Source organism: Leuresthes tenuis, unplaced genomic scaffold, assembly GCF_036924035.1.
Source record: "Leuresthes tenuis unplaced genomic scaffold, fLeuTen1.0.hap1 SCAF_8, whole genome shotgun sequence".
Taxonomy (NCBI): domain Eukaryota; kingdom Metazoa; phylum Chordata; class Actinopteri; order Atheriniformes; family Atherinopsidae; genus Leuresthes; species Leuresthes tenuis.
Window position 1 is genome coordinate 13,245,323 of NW_027325362.1, and position 23,194 is coordinate 13,268,516.

General features: G+C 38.3%; 1 protein-coding gene across 1 annotated transcript in view; it reads right to left on the reverse strand.

Moving 5' to 3' along the window:
• Positions 1-23,194, reverse strand: part of kcnma1a (potassium large conductance calcium-activated channel, subfamily M, alpha member 1a) — a 146,022-nt gene that overhangs the window by 60,715 nt on the left and 62,113 nt on the right. The window contains 3 exon segments of the mRNA XM_072390909.1: positions 2,980-3,091; positions 3,605-3,698; positions 15,736-15,797. Of these exon segments, the coding sequence (XP_072247010.1) occupies positions 2,980-3,091; positions 3,605-3,698; positions 15,736-15,797 (268 nt within the window).

The window sequence follows — 23,194 nt, forward strand, 5'->3', positions numbered from 1 at the left end:
AGTTATGGTGGATAGCATGAGGTTAACTTAAAGAGTACAGAAGCTGAGGCTCAGTAGCCATCAGATCTGTATTTCAAACAGCCACATGCTTATTCCACTCTGTCAGGACTTAGTTAAAAGAGATTTATTTCTCTCATCCTGTAGAACTCTACAGGCATACTTATATTAGCCACACACCATTCCCTTTCTCTTAATCAATGTCCAATTTGAAGAGGCAGACAGAATGTGAGCTGAAATCCACACAGTATATACTTCCTTGGTTGCACAGTGGGCAAATTTTCTACTCCACACCAAAGGGACGCAGAACCCATTAGTGGTCTTTGTGTGAGCACCTCCACTGGATCTTCTCATGCAGGATCATAGCTTACAGACTGAAGCTGGGGAAACTATAATTATGATATATTATACTGACTTTAGTTGTGTTCCTTTGCAGTGAATGGAAAGAAAGGATTAACTAATCCACAGGGAATGAGCAGCACAATGCACATCCTTAACAACCACCATGACTTCCTCGAGCAAAGCCTGCTAAGAAACCATACACTTAACTAAATGAAAGTAGCACCAGTTATAGATTAGTTCATTATGGCCCCTCTCAAGTGGAAGTAAGATGAAGTTGCTATTTCTTTATTAGCTAATCTAAAAAGTTTCCATCTGAAAATGATTAAGTAAAGCCAGTATTTTTTTCCAATTTTAACCAAATTATTCATGCTAATTTTCCAGTCAGAACATGGCTTAATTCTGACGTTATTGCAGCACATAGACAGCTGAATATGATTCCTGTCTTTGACAGAGCCTGAATACTATCAGGGGACCATTGGTATTCTGAAAGCTATCACCAGCCTGTTAGATTACACCACATCCCAGTGCAGATCTACACACTGTTAATTTTATAACTGAGGCTTTGCAGCACTTTATCTACCCTTTAACACGTGGACAAGAACATGACAAGTTAACATTAGCAAAAGTTGAGCCAGTGGGAGTTCTGTTACCTTAACGTGCTGTAATTATATATATATATCTAGAAATAGAATAAACTTCCTCAAATGTTTAAACAGATGTCCCCTGATACAGTGGCAAAACATAGTATTTTAGAATAACCAGGATTTATAAATTATATACATAAAAACGTTGCCTGATATGAATCTAAGTCGCAATTTTACACATATTCACACATTTAACTGAACTGACAGCAAATCAATCGATTTATTAAATTTTTTTTTTATTAAACAGATTCAGTAATTATTCAGAATGCTGGATAGAAAAAGTGAGTGAAATCCGAAACTTAATGACAAGGACGGCCACTTTTATCAGCAACACATTCAGTCACACACTTAGTGGAGCTGCTTATGAAGCCTACACAATAATCAAGAAACAGCCCTCTAAAACATTTATTTTCGATACCATGATATATTGTTTATACATCATAACAGACTCAGCAGCTGTATTTTATCTTGAAGCATTTTCTGCATCAATTCGAGCTTTGGGAACTTGGCAATTAAAATAGGTGATTTTTCTCAGTAGAATTTCAGGATGTCAGTTGCCAGACGGCCATTTCATAGTCTTTCATCATCATAATCAAGGCCCAAAGACCAGCAGCTTTCTTAGGATGAGACACCTTACATCATGAATACCAGAAATCTCTTATTCATTACACAGCCTGTATCCTGTGAAATTTGTGGACCACTGGGATCTTCTTAAGACGCTTTTATCAGCTAAGACATGAGGCATTTACACTTTTATATGACTTCTCGGCTTCTGATTCTAGCAGACACCAGTATGATCAACTAATCACTTAAGGTTTGTTTTTCACAGCTGACATTTTGATTTACGCAGCAGGAAATGTAACAATGTTGCTACTTTGACAGTGACATTGATGGTTCTTCACAGTTCAGGTGTTCCAGTAAGCTCTAGACATGTAACTGTGTTAACGTGCACAATATAAGAGCCCTCAAATGCTAAAGCAGCTAAATTATTTTAGAATTTACCTGACCATTTCCTCTTGTGGCAATGAAAGTGTTGAATCTTAAAGTAAAAAAAAAAATAAGGCACTAGTTTTGAAAAAGAGAAAGAATAGTAACAAGAATTTAATATTAATGCACTAAAATGTTTCTGTAAAATGTCATTTTTGTAAAATGCCTCTTTGAAAGAAAGTTGTCACTGCTACTACTGTAACATCGGCTTCCGACCACACAGTCTAAAAGTTCAGCAACACCCTAAAGCACTGAATTTAGCATTTAACATTAGCAGCACAGAGTCTCCTCTATGTGGCTTTTAAAAGTAGAGTCAGTGCACCCAAAAAAAAGAACACACCTTCAAAGAAACTCTTTTTTACTGCAGTATAATTTAGGTCACAGTTTTCTGAACACAGCGGGAAAAGTAGGTCGTTATGTAATGCAGGTTAGGGTGTTTTCCAGTCTGCTCATGCATGAGTGTGTTTATTAGTGAATACTGGTAGCACACATGGTTGTTTGTGCATGTGCATCTTTTGTGTGGGTGTGAATGAGCCCATTAGATGGCAGTTATGGACTTCTATGAGGTATCTCAGGTGTGTCACCTTAACACAACAATTACTAATGAATCTGGGCCACGAAAACACACAGAGACAGAAACCCATTCTGAGTCACTTTCCTTTCCATTAGTCTATTCACTGTAGTGTGTCTGTGCCCCCTGAAATATCAGAGGAACCCAGCCCTGTCACTTCCAATGATGAGGGAACGTTGACTGCAGCCCAAAGCAACAGGCCCTCGGAGACATGCTCCCCAGCAAGAGGGAGACAGAGGAGACACAGAGGCAGAGGGATGGATGGAGAGTGATAAAAGGAGGGGTGGCATGCAAAGACAGAGGGCAAAGAAGACATGGAAATATAGGAGCGTGACTGTGGTAAGACATGTGACAAGGTTTTAAAGTGGGAGCTCAATAACAGATTTATGAAACAAAGAATGTGAGACACATATAAGACAATATAACACACAAACTTACCAAGCCAGCTTCTGTTTAAGTAGACGGAGACAAACACAGGGGGAACAGTGAAGAAGTCGACCACTGAGTTGACCTCTAGCCAGAACCACAGCTTGTCATTGGCCGCTATAAACTGTCAGAAAAAATAACAAGAAAAGCACTCAACATGACAACTAACTTTTAATTTTGCACAAAACGCCATCATCACTCAAACTGCTGTGTCTACCTTTGACAACGCTGACTTGCTATATAAAACAACAAAACCTTCACCCCACTTGCTGAGTCATGCAAACGGATGGTGGTGTAAGCAGCTTATGAGTTTATTTATTCATTCATTCAGGATGTGAAGCTTGCGTTTGCACCACTGGAATGTTGCTGTGGCATGACAGCCATGCTAGCAACATCATTACAACAATGTCAGTTTAAACTACAGGCATGCTGTGTGATCATTCGTAAATGGCCTGGGTGCGTGCATGAAAGCATTGCCAGTTGCCCTATAAGAAAGATGTTTTCAAATGAAACTTTGTCAAATATACGTGGAGGATTGAAAAAAAAAAAGAAGAATCTGTGAACCGAGTACTACCATATTAATGAGAATAAGAACCATGAAAGCTATCACTGTCTGCAGGTCTGAGTGTGATCTTACCCGCAGCCCGAAGTAAAGAAGGAAGAAGACATTGAAGGCCATATCGATCTGTAATGTGAAATCTTTGTAGAAATTCTGGCAGGATTCTATAGGACTGGAACACAGAGACAGAGAATAGGAAAGAACATCATTGCCAGGGTAAATGCTCCTGAACTGATATAGTATACGTATACGTAAGTATTTGAAGTGGTCATTGTCAAATGATGCTAACCCTTGATTGCAGTGTAAACTGAAAAGGAAATATTCTGACTCACTGAATGAATACCATCTTAAATAATATGATATGAAATAATAATAATATGATGATGATGAAAAGAAAAAAAAAAACTAAACTACAGTATTCTGTAATAAAAAATGTTTCAAAGAGTTTCAATGGCCCCTTGCATTTTCTCCACTGAGCCATAAGGGGTCATGGAGCCAGATAAAAGACTTAGCAGGAGAGCCAATAATATACAGATGAAACAGATGAAAATGAACTGAAGTTCAGAGTTGCTTTGATGTGACAGTACTTTCAGTGACATGAATTATTCAGTGTCTGTCAAACCCAAATCTTCCAGCAGATTTTTCCTCATTTAAAGAGACTGTATAGAGATTGCAATAGTGAGCCCAATGTTGCGTTAAAAAAGGCAGAAGATGATAAATGAGTTGTGATCCACCTGGTCTGTCATACAATCCATCTTCATATTTACAGTGTGATGATTAACCATTACAAAGAGAGTATCCTCAACAAAAGCAATAACAGGTAGTGCGCCAACCCCATTCTTCACTTGATCATGAGCCCATGGCATTTTGCTCCTGAGTAATGAGGATATCCCACTGTGGGGAAAGCATGAATATGCATTATGGTGGCTGGCTATAGGCAACCCTTGGGAATGTATTCACTGACAAGGGAAGCCACACTGGGCGATTATAAGACTAAATAGCTAACTAAAAAGTCTAAAAAAAATGCTCTTATACATTCGCATGCAGGGAGCCCATAGGGGTGCAATGTGAGATTAGGAAGATGACAACTTCCAGAGGGACAGGACCAAGGCTTTATCATCTTCCAGTTAACATCTCATTTTATGACATAATGCTTCATTATAATGGTTGACTGCATAAGAAGAGGACAGATCGCTTGGAGACAATGATCCAACTTCTAATTCATGATAGTGCAGCCTTTCTTGGGCATATCCTAAGGACTGATGTGATCTTAAAGAAGATGGAAAAGTCTGTCTGTGCCAGGAATTTAGAATAAGTTGGAGTTATCTAGCAATTGTTTTAAAACATGTTTTATTTGTTTCAATAGCATTTTCTTGTGATGCGCAACCAGACTTTGGACAGAAGTTAACAACTGTAAAAAGGTCTTTTTCATTCAGATTCAGATTCATTTGGGGGAAATTGCTCAATTACACAGCCACCAAAAGCGTCTCTCTGTCATGGACATGACCCAGTTATGAATCATATATACAGCCTTAGCATGCACACTATTCCAGTAGTTTCCTTTTCTTTAAATAAGCTGTAACCAGCAGGTTGAAACAGGCCTCACACATCCACACACGCGCACTCATGTTTCCTTCCTATACAACCTCAGCTAATGCCAACCGAGCTTTGTGGAAGCAAATAATCTGCATACACGGCAATAAAAATACATGTGTGCACATATAAGAATAAATAGCTATATCTACACACATGCACAGATGGTGCATACTGAAGACACCATTTGGAGTGGTCACTGTGGCATTTCCCCTCAGGCTCAGCTCTGGCCTAATTCTGAATAACCGCTCATAGTCAGTCACATGACCCAAAGCATTCTTGGTAACACAGAGAGTATGGCGACACACAGCAGGGCCTGTGTGCTTCATTGAATTTGTCTTGATGTTGCTTTATAAGACAACACAATGGCAACACTCAGAGCTTGACTTTGGTAACTGACTTTTGACTGGTACAGTAGATACACATACGAAGGCAAAGGCTGCTTGTATTTTACGTTTGTAAAACATTACATAAGGGGAAATTTAAATGCGGATATTTTATTGTGGCACTGCTACTGTAAAAATAGATTTTAAGATGATTGCTGACAGCTGGAAACCTCCCTCTCTGAAGGAACTTACATTGAAATCACTGATCCTTTTGTACAATATGATATGCTATTTTGTATACTTTCAACCCCCTTTTGCTTTTATTGGTATTTTATCATTTGTCAAATTGCTTTTATGTACTGTAAGTGCTGCCAGCCTTGTGTATTTTATTTAATTTCTATGCTTGTATCCTTTTGAGTTTTCCTTTTATGCTCTGTAAAGTACATTGAGTTCCCCTTGATTTTGAAGTGCTTATGAATAAAGTTCCATTAAGTAATTATTATGAGCACTGTTTTGATGCTATGGTTAGTTCATCATTTACTAAATAATTGAGTAGACAAATTAAGTAGAATGTTGGTTCCTTATTTCAGGATCACAAAAAAGAAAAACAATGACAATGACTTCAGCTCAGCATGGGAGTCTCCCACCATCTATAATTGCAGAGCTGCTAACCCCGTTTCCAATCAAATAAAATGTCAGTGTCAACCAACAAGAAAAACATCAGAACTAACCAGTCATTTCATATTTAGGATAGTTATCATTACCATTTTATCTATAACACAGCTAAATAATATTGACCTGTAACAAGAAGAAAACTTTCTTAAACATGATCTCACATGCAGATGAACAAAGAGATGAAATATACACACATCTTAATAATGAGCAATCTCTTCTCTGCTGGCATGAAGGGATTGTTTTCAAAGAACACATCTCTTTGACTTTAATCTGAAGTGCCAGTGCTGAATAAAACAACACTCATCAACTTAATTTCCCACAACAGCAGGCTGCAGTTTCAGAGAAAAAGATGACTATGATGTGCCAGTATTAGTTAAAGACAGAGAGAGTTGGGAACTTCTTTTTTTACTCAGTGGAGTATTTAGAAGCTTTAGAGCTTCAAAGCCAGTTCTGCAAACAAATTTAAAATGGTGACAATACTGTAAACAACGTTAAATGACAGTGTGTTACGTTGCTCCACTGTAGCCAAACACAGTTTTATGCAGCTTCATAAAAATAAACATGTTTTCAATGTGATTTCTTGTATTTTCGCTGTGTGGAATAATCCACCCGAATCTAATTGACCTATCCTGACATTCTAACCTAGATCTAAAGTTTGCTCGTGTGCATTTTGTCGCCGCACCATATTTCTAAAGTATCCTTCTAACGAGGGCCTTTCCGGTTTATAACATTTTTAGCAGTCAATTTAGTTTTCTTAACATGCTAAGGTATAAGGTAGTAAGCAATCTGAGTTTTTGCCACTAGATGCCACTAAATCCTATACACAACTTCTTTAAATCAGAGGCACAAAATTGAGATTCCTGCATAATTTTACATAATAATTAGGCACTAATTGTTTTTTAATGAAACTTCCTTAAATTTCCTTAGAAAATGGGTTCAGATGTGTTAAATCTACAGCAATATCCAGTCTCAGTAATGCAAGCAACAAGGTCAGTGTGAATGTCAAATTTCATGGCACATCAGACACGCAAGTCTCCACAAGTGCCACTGGAGGTGCTTGGCAGTTCAATCGCATAGAAAGGTGGACATTTGCAGGATGGAAAACAGTATAAGCTTCTCAAACATGTTATGATTTGTAGGGCTTGGACTTGGACGGGATTTTACTTATCTGTACATACATTACTGTTACTGAGTACTGTACATGTGCCTCTTTCCTACGCAAAACACAGGTAATAAATACAATACAAAATCCTGATTCCTCCTCTCAATGTCACTTCACACTCTGCAATCACAAGGAATCCCATGCTGCCAGTGTCCTGCAGAAAATAGATCTGCCACAGTTCTTGTTACTTGTTAGTCCTTAAGCTGGCACAGCCTGGGGTTACACCACCCAGCCTGACAAGAGGAGTAGACAAGAGAATGAGAAGAGCAGGGGGACAGAGGACGAGACAGAGAGACAGCAGAACAATGTGTAGGGAATAGACAAGGAGAAAAAAGATGTGAAAGAGAAGAGAGAAAGATTTAAAGCAAGAGTGAAAAAGGGTAGATAAAGATTATCTTTAGATATAGAGCTCCTGTGATGAACTCCTGTTGACTTCTATGTACTGTAAATTGGGTAATGAATTTGACTTGCTCCTCTCTAACCCCACTTATGCTTATTGTTAAGATAGCACTAATGTACATCCACATCTACATAGCATACATCTACACACGATAGCACTGATTTCCCGAGACAGAGTTGCAGAGCATGGAAGTCTATTTTAGGGCATAAAATGCATCCCCACTTTAACCTCGCCTGACCAGGAACTCTACCTCTGGAAAACGCAGCCAGAAAGGTAAAACTCATTTGTTCTCAAGGGCAAAAGAGCATATTGATGATGATATTCCAAAAATAGTCCACCTTTAGTCTGTCAGAAGGGGTCAGTCCTTTATCAGCCTGGACATGGCCTTGGATAACTGCAGGAGCAACAGCAAGGTTGCCCCCTGAGAAAACAATAGCAACACACTCCAACCTTTTGACTCACAATCACAGAGCAGCACACACCAAATCTGAGTCATTCTTCAAGCATGAATGTCTTACTGCTTCTTTAAGCCCACATGCATTTTGATTTGTTCGAGAATACTATTTTTAGCAAGACAAAAAATATGCTCAAAAAGGGGGAAAACAAGAAAGACGTGAACATGATGAGGCAGACATTGAATGTCTGACTATAATGCAGTATTTCTCCTAGGTGTGGTGGGTTTATATGAAAGTTATACAGCAAGTAGGTGTATGTGACGCTGAAAGAAGGACAGATTTGTGCTTAAATGACAGATTTAGGTCAAGGCACCATTACTAAACTAAGAAACACTTAAGTGTCTTCAAGGGCAATGGATGAATAAAAGCTCTCTAGGGAGGCTAAAAATAGGTAACTCAATTTTTCATGTGAATGCAAATGACTTGCATGCTGCTACTGGCATTTCCGCTGCAAAGACATAATTTATTTTGGTATAAAGTAGTCTGTGAATAAAAATAGCACAGCCACAACTAATACATTGCGGCAAAAAAAATGCTTGAAAAATGAAAAAGGAACTAAACCACTGCAAGAGAGAAAAAAATGGAAAGTGTATTCCTGATTTTTTTAATGAAAGAAATTAATTTAAAAAAAACTATCACAACAAATAAATTAAAGGCATGGCATATTTCCTCTTTTTAACATTAATTACAATCCTTAGATTAATACTAATAGTACATCTAATATTACTAAGAAATTAAAGTAAAAACTAATTTGTTTTTATTGGTTTGAGATTAATTAATTGTCTCTCTTTTTATGAAATAATTATTGTGGCATGTCAGAAGTACCCCTCATTTACTCTCCCCTGGCTGCTTTGTGTTGTGCTCTTGAGTCTTTCATTCGGAGGCAAAGAGTTGAACTCTCGTGGGTCTGGGTGTGCTCCTACCCCTAATGGCTCATTTGTGGTGAAAATGCAAGCTCAGCTGATGGAGTTATTGTACGATAGAGGCTGAACAGCAGTTCACTGTGCAAAATTGCATGTGTTGATCGTGAGAACTGTTATCAAAGCAATTTATCATCTTTGTAATCAAATAAAATGATTCAACTTAAATTATTAAACATAGCCAAAATTGTGCACATGTGCGAGGTCCATTTATTGTGTTGAATAATAAAAGTGGCTCACCGTAATTTATTGAATCAACCAAAAGCAATTTGTCTGTGTCTGCTACACTGGTAATATCATTGTGTCTGTTGTTGTAAAATACATACAAGTGCATTGCATATGGATAACGAGAGTCAACATGAATTGGCACTGTGGATTCTAAATCCTAAAAATGTCACAAAGCTACTTTCACAGCTCAATTACAAATGTATCAAGTTAACTGTTGTTGTCATGGGATGTTCTAAATATTGGTGAGACATGCCATGTTTCTGGATTTATATTCGGTGGATAACACATGTCTCATCAGAACAATACTTCAGGGCTATGATGTTGCACATTCCCCCTAATGTATGGCTTCATCCATGGGAGCTAAACAAGACTCCTGAATGTATTGTTAGGAACGTTTTCAGGTCATGCTCAGATACCAAAAGCAATTAACAATGAAACCCTGTGGGGTGGCTTGATTCCCGTGAGATTTGCAAGATAATGAACAAATGAAAAAAAAAAACATCTTGCCAAAGTGTAGCAGTCTGGAACAAAGAGCAGCATATTCTGAGACCTTTAGGCAAGTTTTAGGTGTTATGACAGTCAACAATGGCAACTATAGCACTACCAGCAGTGCAAAGTATTTCTTTATTGAGAGAAGAATAATTATATATGAATAATATATTCAAAATATATGTTGTGTCACTTGGATGTTTTCAGGCAACTCCTCCAGCTTATTATGACAACAGTGCAATATGTTACTACCATGGACGTGTTCTCAGCTGAGGGGAACTGCCGGGACTCTCACAGAGGGCGTAATATATTCTAAAGACTAATTCAAATAAAAAGGTCTTCTGTTGTAACATTATGTTGCAAATTCTTGATTTTAAATGGTTCATTTTAGGGTAAATGTCAATAGCTAATCAAAGGTAGCCAGTTTGTCATTATGTCATCAAGTTTTTTTAGTTTTTTTTTTTTTTTTAATCTGTGATGTGCGGAAGACTACAGAACATGTTCAGTTCTGTCATCAGTGAGCCCTCGTTAGAATTAGAGAGAGCAACATGATAATAATGCAATGTTGGATTTGTTTGAAATGACAATTAAATACCTAATATATTTTTTCCTTGAATGGATGGGCTGTGGAATCACAAAGATGCAGATTAACTTGTAATGCAAACTTAGAGTTAATTGATATTTTAAGACCTATTACATGGTGGAAATTGGTGGAAAAAATCTTAGCTTTTGTGAAACATTTCAACTTCAGTAGTTACGCCTGACACTTTGCTGCTGGGATTGTTTTCCATTTGGAACAGTAGGTTTTCCAGTTTAAGATGTAACATGCAATTTTTTTAATAGAGATATATCGCTGTGTCAACATACTTGCCGGCCCGGTTTTGAGTGGAAGGAAGTTTTCAATCTTCACTTAACTGGTTGCATCGAGAGGTAACTTTACCGTCTGGCTCTGTTAGTAATTTTAGATAATCTGCAAGTTACCGACAGTGACAGACAGACAGTTTTTCACCTGCCAAGTATTCTCTGAAAATGCCTGCCCTTTTCCAAACAGTGTGGACCACTTCCCAGATGTGTGACAAACCATCGGCCACATCAGGTTGGGCAGGGGCTCCTTAATGATAAATCGGTGTTGTGATGTTCCATAACACAAAAGCTTATCTTCAACAGATGTGTTGTTGATACTTCATGTCTTGATGATATTACTAACTTTCAGAATGAGGAAATAAAAGTCTAGATAAAAGTAAAGAAAGAACAGGGGAGGTGGCAGGGGGCTTTTAGGCTCAGGGTGGCCAATTTCAGAAAACTATTGAAAGTTTGGAAATGAATCGTGTGTTACTGATACAACTTGTTGATTAACTGACATGCTGTCTAATATTAATCAACTCTCAAGAGTACAGAGTCTTCTTTGAACCATGTGAACACTGAGGTATGCCAAGCACAACACCCAACTACTGTCAACGCCTTAAGGGGATGTCCATTTATAGGCTACCCCTCATCACCATGAGGTGCCATGCTTATCTCACTCCTTTGCCATATTTCTCACCTTACCCCATTAATTAGTAATTAGGTACTGTTTCTTTTTCAGTGCTGACATTGATCACACACTAATGATAGGGTTACAGGCACAAGATGCGGCACATGAGGCCTCTTAGAGAGTAAAATTGCACTTGTGCGTCTGTAGCCACATGCGCCCTTCTGCAAGTTAACGTGACTATGCAAGAGTGTTCACGTACAAGTCTGCATGTGTGGCACAGTGGGATCGGGAGAGGAAAGAAATAGAAACAGAAGTGGAGCAGGAACAAGGGCATCCCTTTAAGAGCAGCCTGCAGAGACTTTGTCCTACATTCTTTGTTTCATGGGAGCAGAGAGGATGAAAATGAAGGGATGAAGGAGAAGGGTATTAAAGCATATTCCGATGTGGGTGGGAGAAGACGCAGTATCCTCCTATTGACAACATCACCAAAATAGCATCAGTTTGGCAAGTAAAAGTACTGCAGAGGAACATAAAAGGCAGTGTCTTATAGTGAATTATCATGTGTACTGTGATAAACAACCACTTTGTGGGGAAAAAAAAACTGGTGTACAGTCATTTTCAACAATTTCCATTCCTGTTCATTCCAAAAACAGTTCTAACAACAACATGGTTGCTGAGTCAATGACTGTGCTCAATTGGGTGTGCATCCAGTTAACAATTCCTTCCATTCAAACTCCATAGAAGGCTTTTCTGTGTTTTTATGAATACTGACAAACATAACTCCTACCAGTAAAGCCCCACCTGCACAAAGGTTGAAACAAAACATTTCCTAGGAGACCGATGCCAGTCCTCAACAAAGGTACATTTTCTCCAGCATTTAACTCCGAGTGTGTATAGATGTGTGCATGTGTATGCATGTGTGTCCTTGCCCCAAAGGGACTACCCTGCATTACTAAAGTAAACTTAAAAGCCCATTGTGCAGCTCCAGCCTCCCAAGATCCACAAGCACTCATTCCACCAAATGTCTCTTTCTACATTTACCACAGGGACTGTACCATAATCCTTCCTGTTACTGTTGCCTTTTTCACAGACAATTTCAGAATGATGCTCACTTTAACCAGTGGCCAAAACAGCAGATTGGAGGAGAAACTGAAAAGCAAACCACTAAGCCTGAATGGCTTAGTATGAGACTGTAGCTTCATTTTTTGGTGAAGTAATTGTGACCATTAAAAGGGTGGCTAATAAATCTGTGCTAATTGATTTCATGGTCATTTACCCAATGTTAAGGAGGCTGTGTGGAGAGAAGGTCAAGTGTAGAACATTTTTACCATGCAAGTATAAGATCATTATAGTGAATGTTCGTCATACATCTGAAATGAATGAAAGGTAAAGTAAGAGGAAAAGTGGGTACAGATCTGGGTCCCTTTCACTGTATATCTTGTAACTTTCTCTCTTAATGGCTATTATTACAAACCGGAATTATTTGGGGTGGTTAAATTATTTTGCTATAGATTGCAGCTGGAACAACAAAAAAAAAATCCCTGAAGACAGTTGATAAAGATGGAAGGTCAGCTCAGCTCTCTGACAGATAACAAATGGTGTCAAGCACATCACAGGATTCAGCTACTGTGGTGAATGTAAAGTTATGATACAGGCCTTGCTTTGTTTGGTATGTCAAAACCTCCAGCTCCAGGGAGGGTTGAACCTGCTCCGAGTTGATCAGTAACCCTCCGCCTGAGAACATGTACGCACTCCAGTGACAAGCTTGAACTAATCATGATGATGAGGGGCCGACCCTGTCTTAATGGGAGCACAGAGAGATGAAGGCAATGCCTCTGGGAAGCCAACTCACACAGAAACATACTAAATGCAGAGTGAAAATATTTCAGGGAAAAACTGGAACTCTGGATTGAAACTAAACACTACTTCACGATATTCCCTTTTCCACCCTGCATGTTATTCCTGCTTATTTTATGTTTTCAGCCTCCCTCCATTTATAAATCATTTCTTGCCTGTAAAGAAGAAATGCGTAATTGTGTCATTGCCACCTGTTGATTGTAAAACCTGTCTTTTAGATTAATTCAAATGATCAAATCTAAATAGTCCCTAGGAGTGAGTGTGAATGGTTGTGTGTCTCGTTTGTGTCTGTATAGCTCTGCAATGGACTGGCGACCTAGTTGAGTCCAGGGTGTACCCTGCCTCTCGCCCAATGACAGCTGGGATAGGCTCCAGACCCCCCGGGGGTCCCTACATTTGCATTAAGCGGGTATAGAAAATGGATGGAATTAAAATGCTCAGTATTTGATGATCAAAATGTATCAAGATAAAGGATAGACTATGCAATATTTAACATCAATCAGGTGTTACTTTTTGTATCCCAGTATGCAGGATCAAGGCTATTAACTGCATTTGAGGTCTAGTTATACCTTAACCTAAAGCACCTAATGATTCATCATTGATTAGGATGTTAATAATTTAATCTAATCCCTGGTGATCACCAGAGCATTTTTTACAGATCAAACTCTTTTACAAGAGGGTAAATTTGCGTCTTGATTACAACTTTTCCTTTGAAGAGAAATGCTGGAGGCGGAGGACAGCAAAAACAGGGCAAAGGCAGAATCTACAGAGAGGCAAAGATGCAGAGGAGGAGGTAAGGAGTTTTATCCTTAAGTACAACTGGGTGAGTGAATTTATACCATGAATAATTTCCACTGCTGCTAAGAGATAAGACGGAGCAAGTTAGATTGCAATTTAGATTGACTTCTTCTGAGGATTTTATACAGTATCTCTTTGTGATTTAGACTCCTGCTTTCCTCAGGGAGAATAGGCTTCATATTAAAGTAAAAACAAACTACAGAAGCTAACCATTACTTCACTAAAAAAAAAAATCCTAAACAACAGCCAGGAAAATAATTAATATAATGACAAAGTATAGCTGGTGCAGTTAATATGTTATGGTCCCTTTGCAATCCACCTTCCATAACTCCAGGCTCTGCAGTAAATATCTGAGGCTTTGTTTTTGATAAATCACTGGTGCGTGAAATAAAGTGCTTAAAAAAGGCACACACATTTAGGGCACTGTCACATATTCTTTTGTCATTTCTTTGTTAAAAGGGAATAACCCTCCACTTATTTGGAAAAAATATGTTAGATTATGGTGGTCCACGAGTAACATAGCACATAAAATGAAATGAGCTTTGAAAACAAACACATTTGATTGTGGTGATTTTCTGGTTTTGTGGCCTGGAATGGAATGGAAAAAAAAAAGATTACCATTAAAAAATGAAGAGTGTCTTTTATGAAGAGCTATAACAAATACAATTTAACCCACAGCATACGGATACAAAGACATACTTTACAGAAAAAAAAATTAAATAGTTTGTGTTTTCTAGGCTCTATGTCTAACATATCAAATGCTGATGAATAAAAAGCTGAATATTGCTTTCAACTACAGACTTTCATGAATACAAACATCTGTATTACTTGCAGCTCTCACATGACACCAGACCAGATGTAGCTCCAAAAAAATATTCACTGCAGACAGTGTTGGAACCTACTGTGGTGCATTTACTCAGTACTAAAGGCACAGTATTGACCTTACCTGATTACTTACATTTTATGCTACTTCATACAATGCTATTTTACAGGGAAACATACATTTTACTCTACATTTATTCAATGGCTTTATTAACTAGATATTTTTAAAGATTTATTTTTAAAAAATGTATACAATATACAGGATGACAAGCTATTGAAACGAATAAAACACAATATAAAACATGTTCTTAAGTATCAACCATACTCGTGTGAACCTTTTTCTATATAACACTACCTGTTAAAGTCTATTCAGGTGAGTAAAATGTTTCAGCTGATACTGTTAGTTGCTAGATTTCACCTGAAGCCATTTCATATTGATTCTTTACACTACAGAACATGCTGCCAATCTTAATAGGACTGCATCTCTGCATAAAATCCCAAACTGTCTCTTTGAAGGAGTGGTCAGAGTCAAAATGGTGTGAAAGAAGCTGCAATGGTTGTGGGACAGATGCCAGGCCTGCAATATGTCTCTGGATGACTGCCAGCTAGGAATTCACATAAGCCGACAATATCCACACTCCTGAGCTCAGCATAGAACAAGCTTCCCATTGCATACACTGAGTATCTCTGTTACCATGGAAACTGATGGGCCTTCCATTGACAAAACCTTAGACGAGGATGCGTAAGTTTATGTCCACATAGTATGTGTGTATATTGCTTCTTCAGAGTCCTTGTGGGGGTGTGAATATGTGTTTGCTTTTCAGATATTGAACAGAGTATAAAAGCACACATACACAACCATCGTTAAGATACAGTATGTATCGAGATAAAATGATAAATACAGGGCATGCAAAGAGGATTTTATTTCTATTTTTCATCAGTATAGCTGCTAGAACACAACTTTGACTGTATTTGACTCATTTCAGCACATACAACATACTGAGACTTACTCTGAGGAGTCTATAAAGTATATCCCAAGGGCCCCGATGCTGAGAGCAAACACTAACACCACCTGGGGAGGGAAGGAAAAAGAAAATTATTAAGTGCACAGAGTGGCATGTCTTCACACTTTGTAGATTAATGTACTGGATAGCAAAGAAAGTGCTGTTATCAGCGCCAGTGGACAGAAACCGGCATCTGTAATTAAGCAGCGACTTTCTCCCAGCAGGTTGCAAAATGTTGGACATTTTCAAAAAGCATGCCCTAAATAATGAATGCATCCTATCTGTCAGCAAATACCACTGTACTGAATACTGGCAGTGTAAAGTGACGCCAGTGTTATCAGAAATCAAACAAAGGACACACATTTGTAAGATCAACCAATGTTAAAAGTGCAGCAACAACATGTTTTTAGGGTATTGAGGGCAAGTGATGACATGCAATTCTTGGCTACTAAAGAGAGTCAAGGTTTGTATAAACCCTGTGGACAGTGGATTGTGTAATTTTCCTGTGACAATCCATAACAACTAAAGTGAAGTAAGGTAAGGGACATAGCAGTAGCAGCAGCAGTCCAGCATTTGAACACATGATATAACATTAAAGAGATTAAAATCTTCTAACACATTTTTGTTACAGCATAATCTCACACGTTGCAGACACAAAAAAAACGTAATCGGCAGTAAAGAGTTCAATTGCATGACACTGACAAACAGAAATTTCTCTTTGAAGTCAGTGCAGAAACACCTAGATCTATTAGGATTTGAAACTTGTTTTCTTTTTCCACAACGTTGAAAGAATTGGTGTCACAATAACCCCCTTTAGCAAAAGGCACTTGCCAACAGTAGAGTTCACATTATCATTATCATCATCACCATCTAATCATCATCTATGCAACAGATGACCAGTGTAGCGATGCATAATGGTTCCTCCCCAGCGATCCTTTCTCCCATTCAGCCATCTCTCAAAAGAAGCCCACTGTTCCTTGCTGATTGTTCCATCCATTATTGATGATGGCAGCTTGATTACTTCATGCGATGCTCCTTTGTATTGATTCAATGCATTGTGGTTGAGGTATTAAATAAACACCCCCATCCTATTACATTTTAATAGCCTAATGCATGAACAGAGGATGATGGCAATTCTGGGTTCAGTGTTGCCCCCGGACGGAATAACCTTAAAAACCATGGACATGAATAATGCTCCAAACATTGGAGGCAAGGTGAAGATCAATGCTAAACTCTATGGTAATCACTTCAAATGGCAGGAACATCACTGGTCTGATCATGGTGTAGTAGTTGATTACAGGGCATCATCCGATTCAAATACTGCTCTCTTGCATTTTCCCCTACAGATGCTCATATTAAACGTATCAGTAGTAATTTAGTATTTTTCACTTATTCACAGTACATAGCATGAGAACTCAAGACTGTATCTTTTGAGTATCTGCTTGGTTGATTGAAAACCAACATAGAAGAGAGGGAACTACCCCACTTTTGGACTCAAACAAGGAGTTATTGAGAGATAAAGCAGACTTCGAGAAGCTGCATCTATTCTGATACTGTTAGGTTAGCGACTCAACAGAACCAGATTCAACAACCATAAGGGAAATCAGTAAATCTCCAGTCAACTGACAACAAATAAAAGATTGTATTTTTTTCTGTGAGTCTTCATGCACCACCATCTTTAAAAAGGAAAGGCATAAGTTTAAGCATACACATAAAATTAAAAACATTTATATAGTTATATGGAGTTAAAGACTATATGAGTTATATGCAGGGTGCGATTTGTTAAAAAAAATCACGGGGGGGGGGGGTCCCCACCGGCAAATTGCACCCTGGTTATGTGGTATTTCCTTGGCGATACCTCGTGCTTCCACTGCAGGAGTTCAAATAAAATGAGGAACGGCAGGTTAGAAAACGGGACTAAGAGTATGACTGAGCCGTGAACGGTTGCTGAGAAGCTGAGCAGTTGAGCATTTAATGGTGAACATCCAGCAATGAGCTGAAGAGATAAGAAGTGTCATCATCTTAAACTGACCCAGTTATTCAACTGTGACAGCAAATTCACCCCATCCACCAACCTCTCACTCTCTCCACACACAGTGGCTCGTTGTCAGCCTCAAACCAACAATCTACCTATGACAACCAACCGAGCAACCGCCACAGCAAACCAAGAGCAATGTGATAAACAGGGGAAACCTACAGGAGTGGTCAGGGCAGAAAGGCATTCCCTTCGCCTTGCAAAAAACCCCAAAACAAAAGCAATGGAAACAGAAAGATGCTTTTACAGATGCATCTGAAATAGTTGTGAATTACTTTTAAGGGACAGTTTAAAGGTGCATTTCATGAGGCGAGTCAACTGGAATTCACGGCATCATGTCAAAGAAGCAGCATTCGGACGTGATATCTATATTTTCTCTTTAATAGCCATGTAGGTTTTCATTGGTGTATCCCTTACTATATTTAAGGTGCTAAGCTATATCTGTCAGACGTTTTCTGAGGCGCACTTTAGCAGGCATACTGGAAGACTGTGTAAAGTGTAAACAGGGCAGTGACAAATGTGTGTTTATATGTGTGTGTGAACTTTAATGTGTATGGGTTTCAGGTTCCAGTACTGCAAGCAGGCTAAAGGTGGTGGCTCTCACATGACACCATCAGAATTGTAAACACGTAATAACTTGCACGTGCACGTATGGTACTCTCAGTTTGTTTGGCTCTCTAAAGAACTTCATAAACTCATCAGGGCTTGTCAGTGAAGCTGTCCTAAAAAGACACCACATCTTTTTCGACAGTAATGACTTATTCTGTCCTTTAAGTGCACCGTCTTCTCCAAATTTCTGTTAAAAAAAATAAGTTTTTTTCTTGTAAAACTTAGCAAGTGCATCTGCACACAGGTAACTTTTATTGGACATAATGGGAATATCTTAATTCTTGGGCAATCTTTTTTCAACAAAACAAAGTTCTAAGTCATGTTCCTTTTAGCTCTCTTGTGGTAACAGTAAGTATGACTCTTGTCCATCTTTAGAAAAGGGTGTTAGTAAGGTGTTAAAAGGACTACATTTATCTAGAGCTTGTCTTGACATGTTGACCATGACAAGTACTTAGCTACAGGCTGCACTCACCTAATTCCAAAGAGCTTTTTAATGATACAAATACACATCAGGGGTTTAGTATCTTTCTCAAAGACATTAGGACTGGACCATTCAACATAATAAAAGTAATCAAACCACTAACCTTGCTCGTCTTCCTAAGCCATGCACACCTCAGTTTTAGGCTGTATGGGGAGGAGGTTGGATTAAACGGATGAGTCAACATAACCTGGGACTCAGACAGAACCGCAATTTTCCCTTAACCTCAGTGGTGTAGCGGTGCCTCAAGAGGTGGGCAAATTCTTCATTTCTGACTGATTTTTACTAGCACCTGTCCAGTAAAGGGATAAATGTCCTGTTTTATAAAAATAGTGACATATAATGAGTGCTTTTCCATATTTAGTTAAACCAAAATGGGGCAGTATTGCACATTGTCCCATTGCTTGGCATTAGGGAGTAAGCATCAATGCAAAATTTGAGTCCTAAATCGCATGAATGAAACTAACAAACCCGTCCAATTTAGGCAACTAGCCAGTGAGAGGCAGGGATGGGCAGATCATGTATTAGCCTTCCTCAGAAAATAAAGAATGAGCTGCAGCACACTTGTGAATTTGATGAACAAATAAAAAGAAATTTAGAAGTGATTATCCTACCATGATGTACCTTGAGTAGTCAAATCCTTGAATATATCAATGGCAACCATATTTTCAAAAACCCATGTAAATACACTGACAATGTTAGCCAAGAAAACATCAGCCATTGATGATAGATAAAGAAAACAAAACGTCACACAAACACAGTAACAGAGGATCGAGAACTAAGAGTTTAGTGCAGGAGTTATTAAGCTATGTTACAGAGGACATAAATACAGCTTCAGCTAGTTGAAGTCAGGGAATCCCTTACATCAGTTTTTCACAGAAATCAAGACCACTCTAAACAGGTCCTGTTTGCTCGTTGATGTCCATGAACGCACAAACTTTGAGTCATAAAATCTTTTTATCTGTAACTTACTTGCTGACTTTTGGAAGCTATTGCTCAATTAAATTCTCCACATTTTGTCAGATAAGACAACCCTGAAATTTAATCCTATACTGAATTCAAAATAATTTCCATATTATATTACATAAGTGGAAACTTGTAGAATAATACTACTTAATTTATATGAATATAAAGGGTTGGTATTTATATGTGGTTATGCATAATGTACATTTGCCAATGGAGATTCTCTTTCTACAGTTAGTTATTCCTTACGGATTTGCTCTCAGTCTCCCAAGCTGTCCCACACTTTCTCACTGGTCACTGCATCAAAAATGCTTTTATTGGCTGGTTGTTTTGTTGGTGGGATCAAAGGATTTGTTCTATTAGTCACCTCAGCAACTGGTGTCCGACTCTTTAGTAAATCGCTAGTCTCTAATCTGGTGCAAATGAATGCAGTAAAGCCCAAAGAAACATACAAGTTTAGTTTATTCATAAATACAAATATTTGAATTTGCATGCTGGTGTTTTAGAGCTTTTAGAGGTCAACATCAAACCAAGTTAAATAGAACTGTGGGAACAGCAGATAAGAAAGACATCAAAAAAAATCTGAACTAGAATATTTTTGTTTTTCTCCGAATCTTTATGGGCTCCCCAAGATTACATGATTGGGAGTGCTTGGTGAAAAATCAAGAATGCCTGTCAGTACTGTGCGGCATTGGGATAAGCTTGTTCATTAATCCGTCCAGGCTCGGTGGGTTAGTCAGAAAGAGGAGCTCCAAAATGTCCGATTGATGCCTCAGCCAGAAAGGATTTCAGAGGTCCTCAGCCAAGGAAAGCTCTAAACCAGTGCACTGTCTCTGATTTTCCATGGATTTAATCCGTAAACACAGTATGCAGTACATCTGTTTTAAAAGTAGGTTTAAACAAATAAGAGCTGAAGTCAGTAAACATTCATAATCCATACAGATTTTCTAGGCAATTAACATGACAGTGAAACCGAGCAGATTTTTCCTCACTCGCCATCTTGTCAAAATGTTTGCAATGCAGAGCCAACATCTACATCCGTTGCAATTGTTTGCCTTCATAACCTATACTACTATATCAGTCACAGATCCACACTGGCAGTGCAGTCCTGAACCCACAAGGAAACACAATCACATGTCAAGGCATGAGGTGAGAGTGTAAGCCTTTCACCAGGAGAATGTCAACAAACGAAACCTCCATTAAACTTTGATGGCATGCATCCACACTGCAGCACACATTGTGATCTCCCCTTTCCCTTGAGCTCAAATGGCAGGGGGCTCAGGACAGCTACACCGATGTACATATGATGTGACATTCTATGAGAAAAGCACTCTGTATGCTAGTCACACCCTGCATAACTCAACCCAATCTACCCATTCCCACTGTGCGACTGAAAGGATGCAACAGAGGCATACCAATTCATACCTTGGCAGTCATACCAATTACCACCATAGATAGCGTTGTGAAGTTTAGCATTAATAAGACCCATACATATTTGGGGGTTTTAGGTCTAATCATGGTTTGTAATACATAGTCAAAATGTTGATGAAAACTAAAAATCTAGGCCTTTTTAATACATTTCAGAGCTTTAATTTTGAGGCAGCCTCAGCAGACAATCCTGCATCACCCCACAGAAAAGCACACTTCACGCTATGTTCTTCTATATAAATTTTCCATTGACACGAGAGCCATCTTTATTACAATATGTTATCAAAATTGTACCTCATTTTACAAGAAGCTTTTTGTTTTTCCTTTTAGATTTTCATTATACCCTCTAACTGATTTCACAATTCTAAATCACAAGAGAATAAAACAGGCAGGATACATTCTACAATTAATTTTATTCAATCTTTCTCAGAGAAAATGGAAGGAAGAAAAACAAAGGTGAAATAAGATGAAGAGGAGCAACAACTAAACTGCTCTCATGTTATGACTACAATACCTATGATAAATATTATTAATAATATATCAGTTAATGGGAACTAGGAAATCCATATCACTGGACACATCTCATCTGTCAGCTGTATTTCTTTTCAGTACCAGCTTTATGTGAAAGGTTGATTTTTTAGATAACTTTGTTTTTATATCTGATTTGTTGAGCTGGAGTGGAGGAGGGAAAAGACTGTAGGCTCTGTATGATGCACACAGCAACACAGTCCTGTCTCTTCTTCTCTTATCATATCTTCTGCTGCCTGACTCCCCCGCAGCCAGCTCCTTTTGTGTTACTGCCCAAGGTCACACAGCCACTGTCTCTGGGGAAAGAACCAGGTGAATAAAGGATTGGCGGAAGGACACGTATCTGTCCTTCAAGAATCGTCTTTATAATTCATCTATAAAAGAGCTATTCTGCACAAAAAGAAATTAAGCTTTTCGAACTGCCTGGGAATTCATTGAGAATGCAATAAAAATGGAAAGATTTCGATAGACTTTTTCTTTTTTCTTAGTTGTGATTCTGATACGAGTTCTTCCGTGCCCACTCACAAACTGCAACCTTAACTTGAAAAATTCTAAAGCTGTAGCCCAGATATACCACCGTCACCAAAAACTGAAACTGTAGAAGCTTCTTTAAAGTGATAATTTATGCGGATCTGTTGCAGTGAATAGCACATTAGATTTCACAGATGTTCCTAAAACAACAGCAAGACATAGATGGCGATGGAAAATATTAAAGTAAACATGATACTATAGATGTGTACCTGTAAAATATTCATTTTTTATTGTTTTACAGGTACAGTATAACATTATATTCCACATGATCTGTGGCAGTCATTTTTGTTCATGAAGGGACAATAAACCTTCTATGGCAGAACTACGTCAGAACATAGAAGTGAATATGAATTCTTGAAAAATAAAACTTCTGTAATTTATCTTATTAATTTGATCACTTTAAAATGTTAAGCCGCTATCTAGTTCCCAATTATGTTTAAGGTTTCACGTTTAGTGCAATTTAAACCCAATCAAGTGAAAAATTAGAAATTCGATTGGAGAATTAGAAATACATTAAATGGCATATACATAATAAATAAAAAACACTTTGGAAAATTTTAACAAGATCTGTGGCTGGTACATCAGCAGTGATTCTCTTTCTTCTCCTGTCAGCCATGACGTCTTTAACAGGTGGCAGCCTTGAAATGTATATAAGAGACAGATGTCGTCACTCACCATCAAAAGTGAAGGCAACACTGAGGTGCATTTGAGTGCAATACCCACGACTACTGTATTCTTAGGCACTGGCTCCAAACTACGTCTAGCTCAAGCGGATTTCCACTCAAAAAGCATCCTGCTCGCTCATCAAAAACACTAAATCAAAACAATTTTTGTACACCTGTACATCTACTGTTTAAGTCATCACAAGGTCAAAAGCTAGATTTACTTATCAG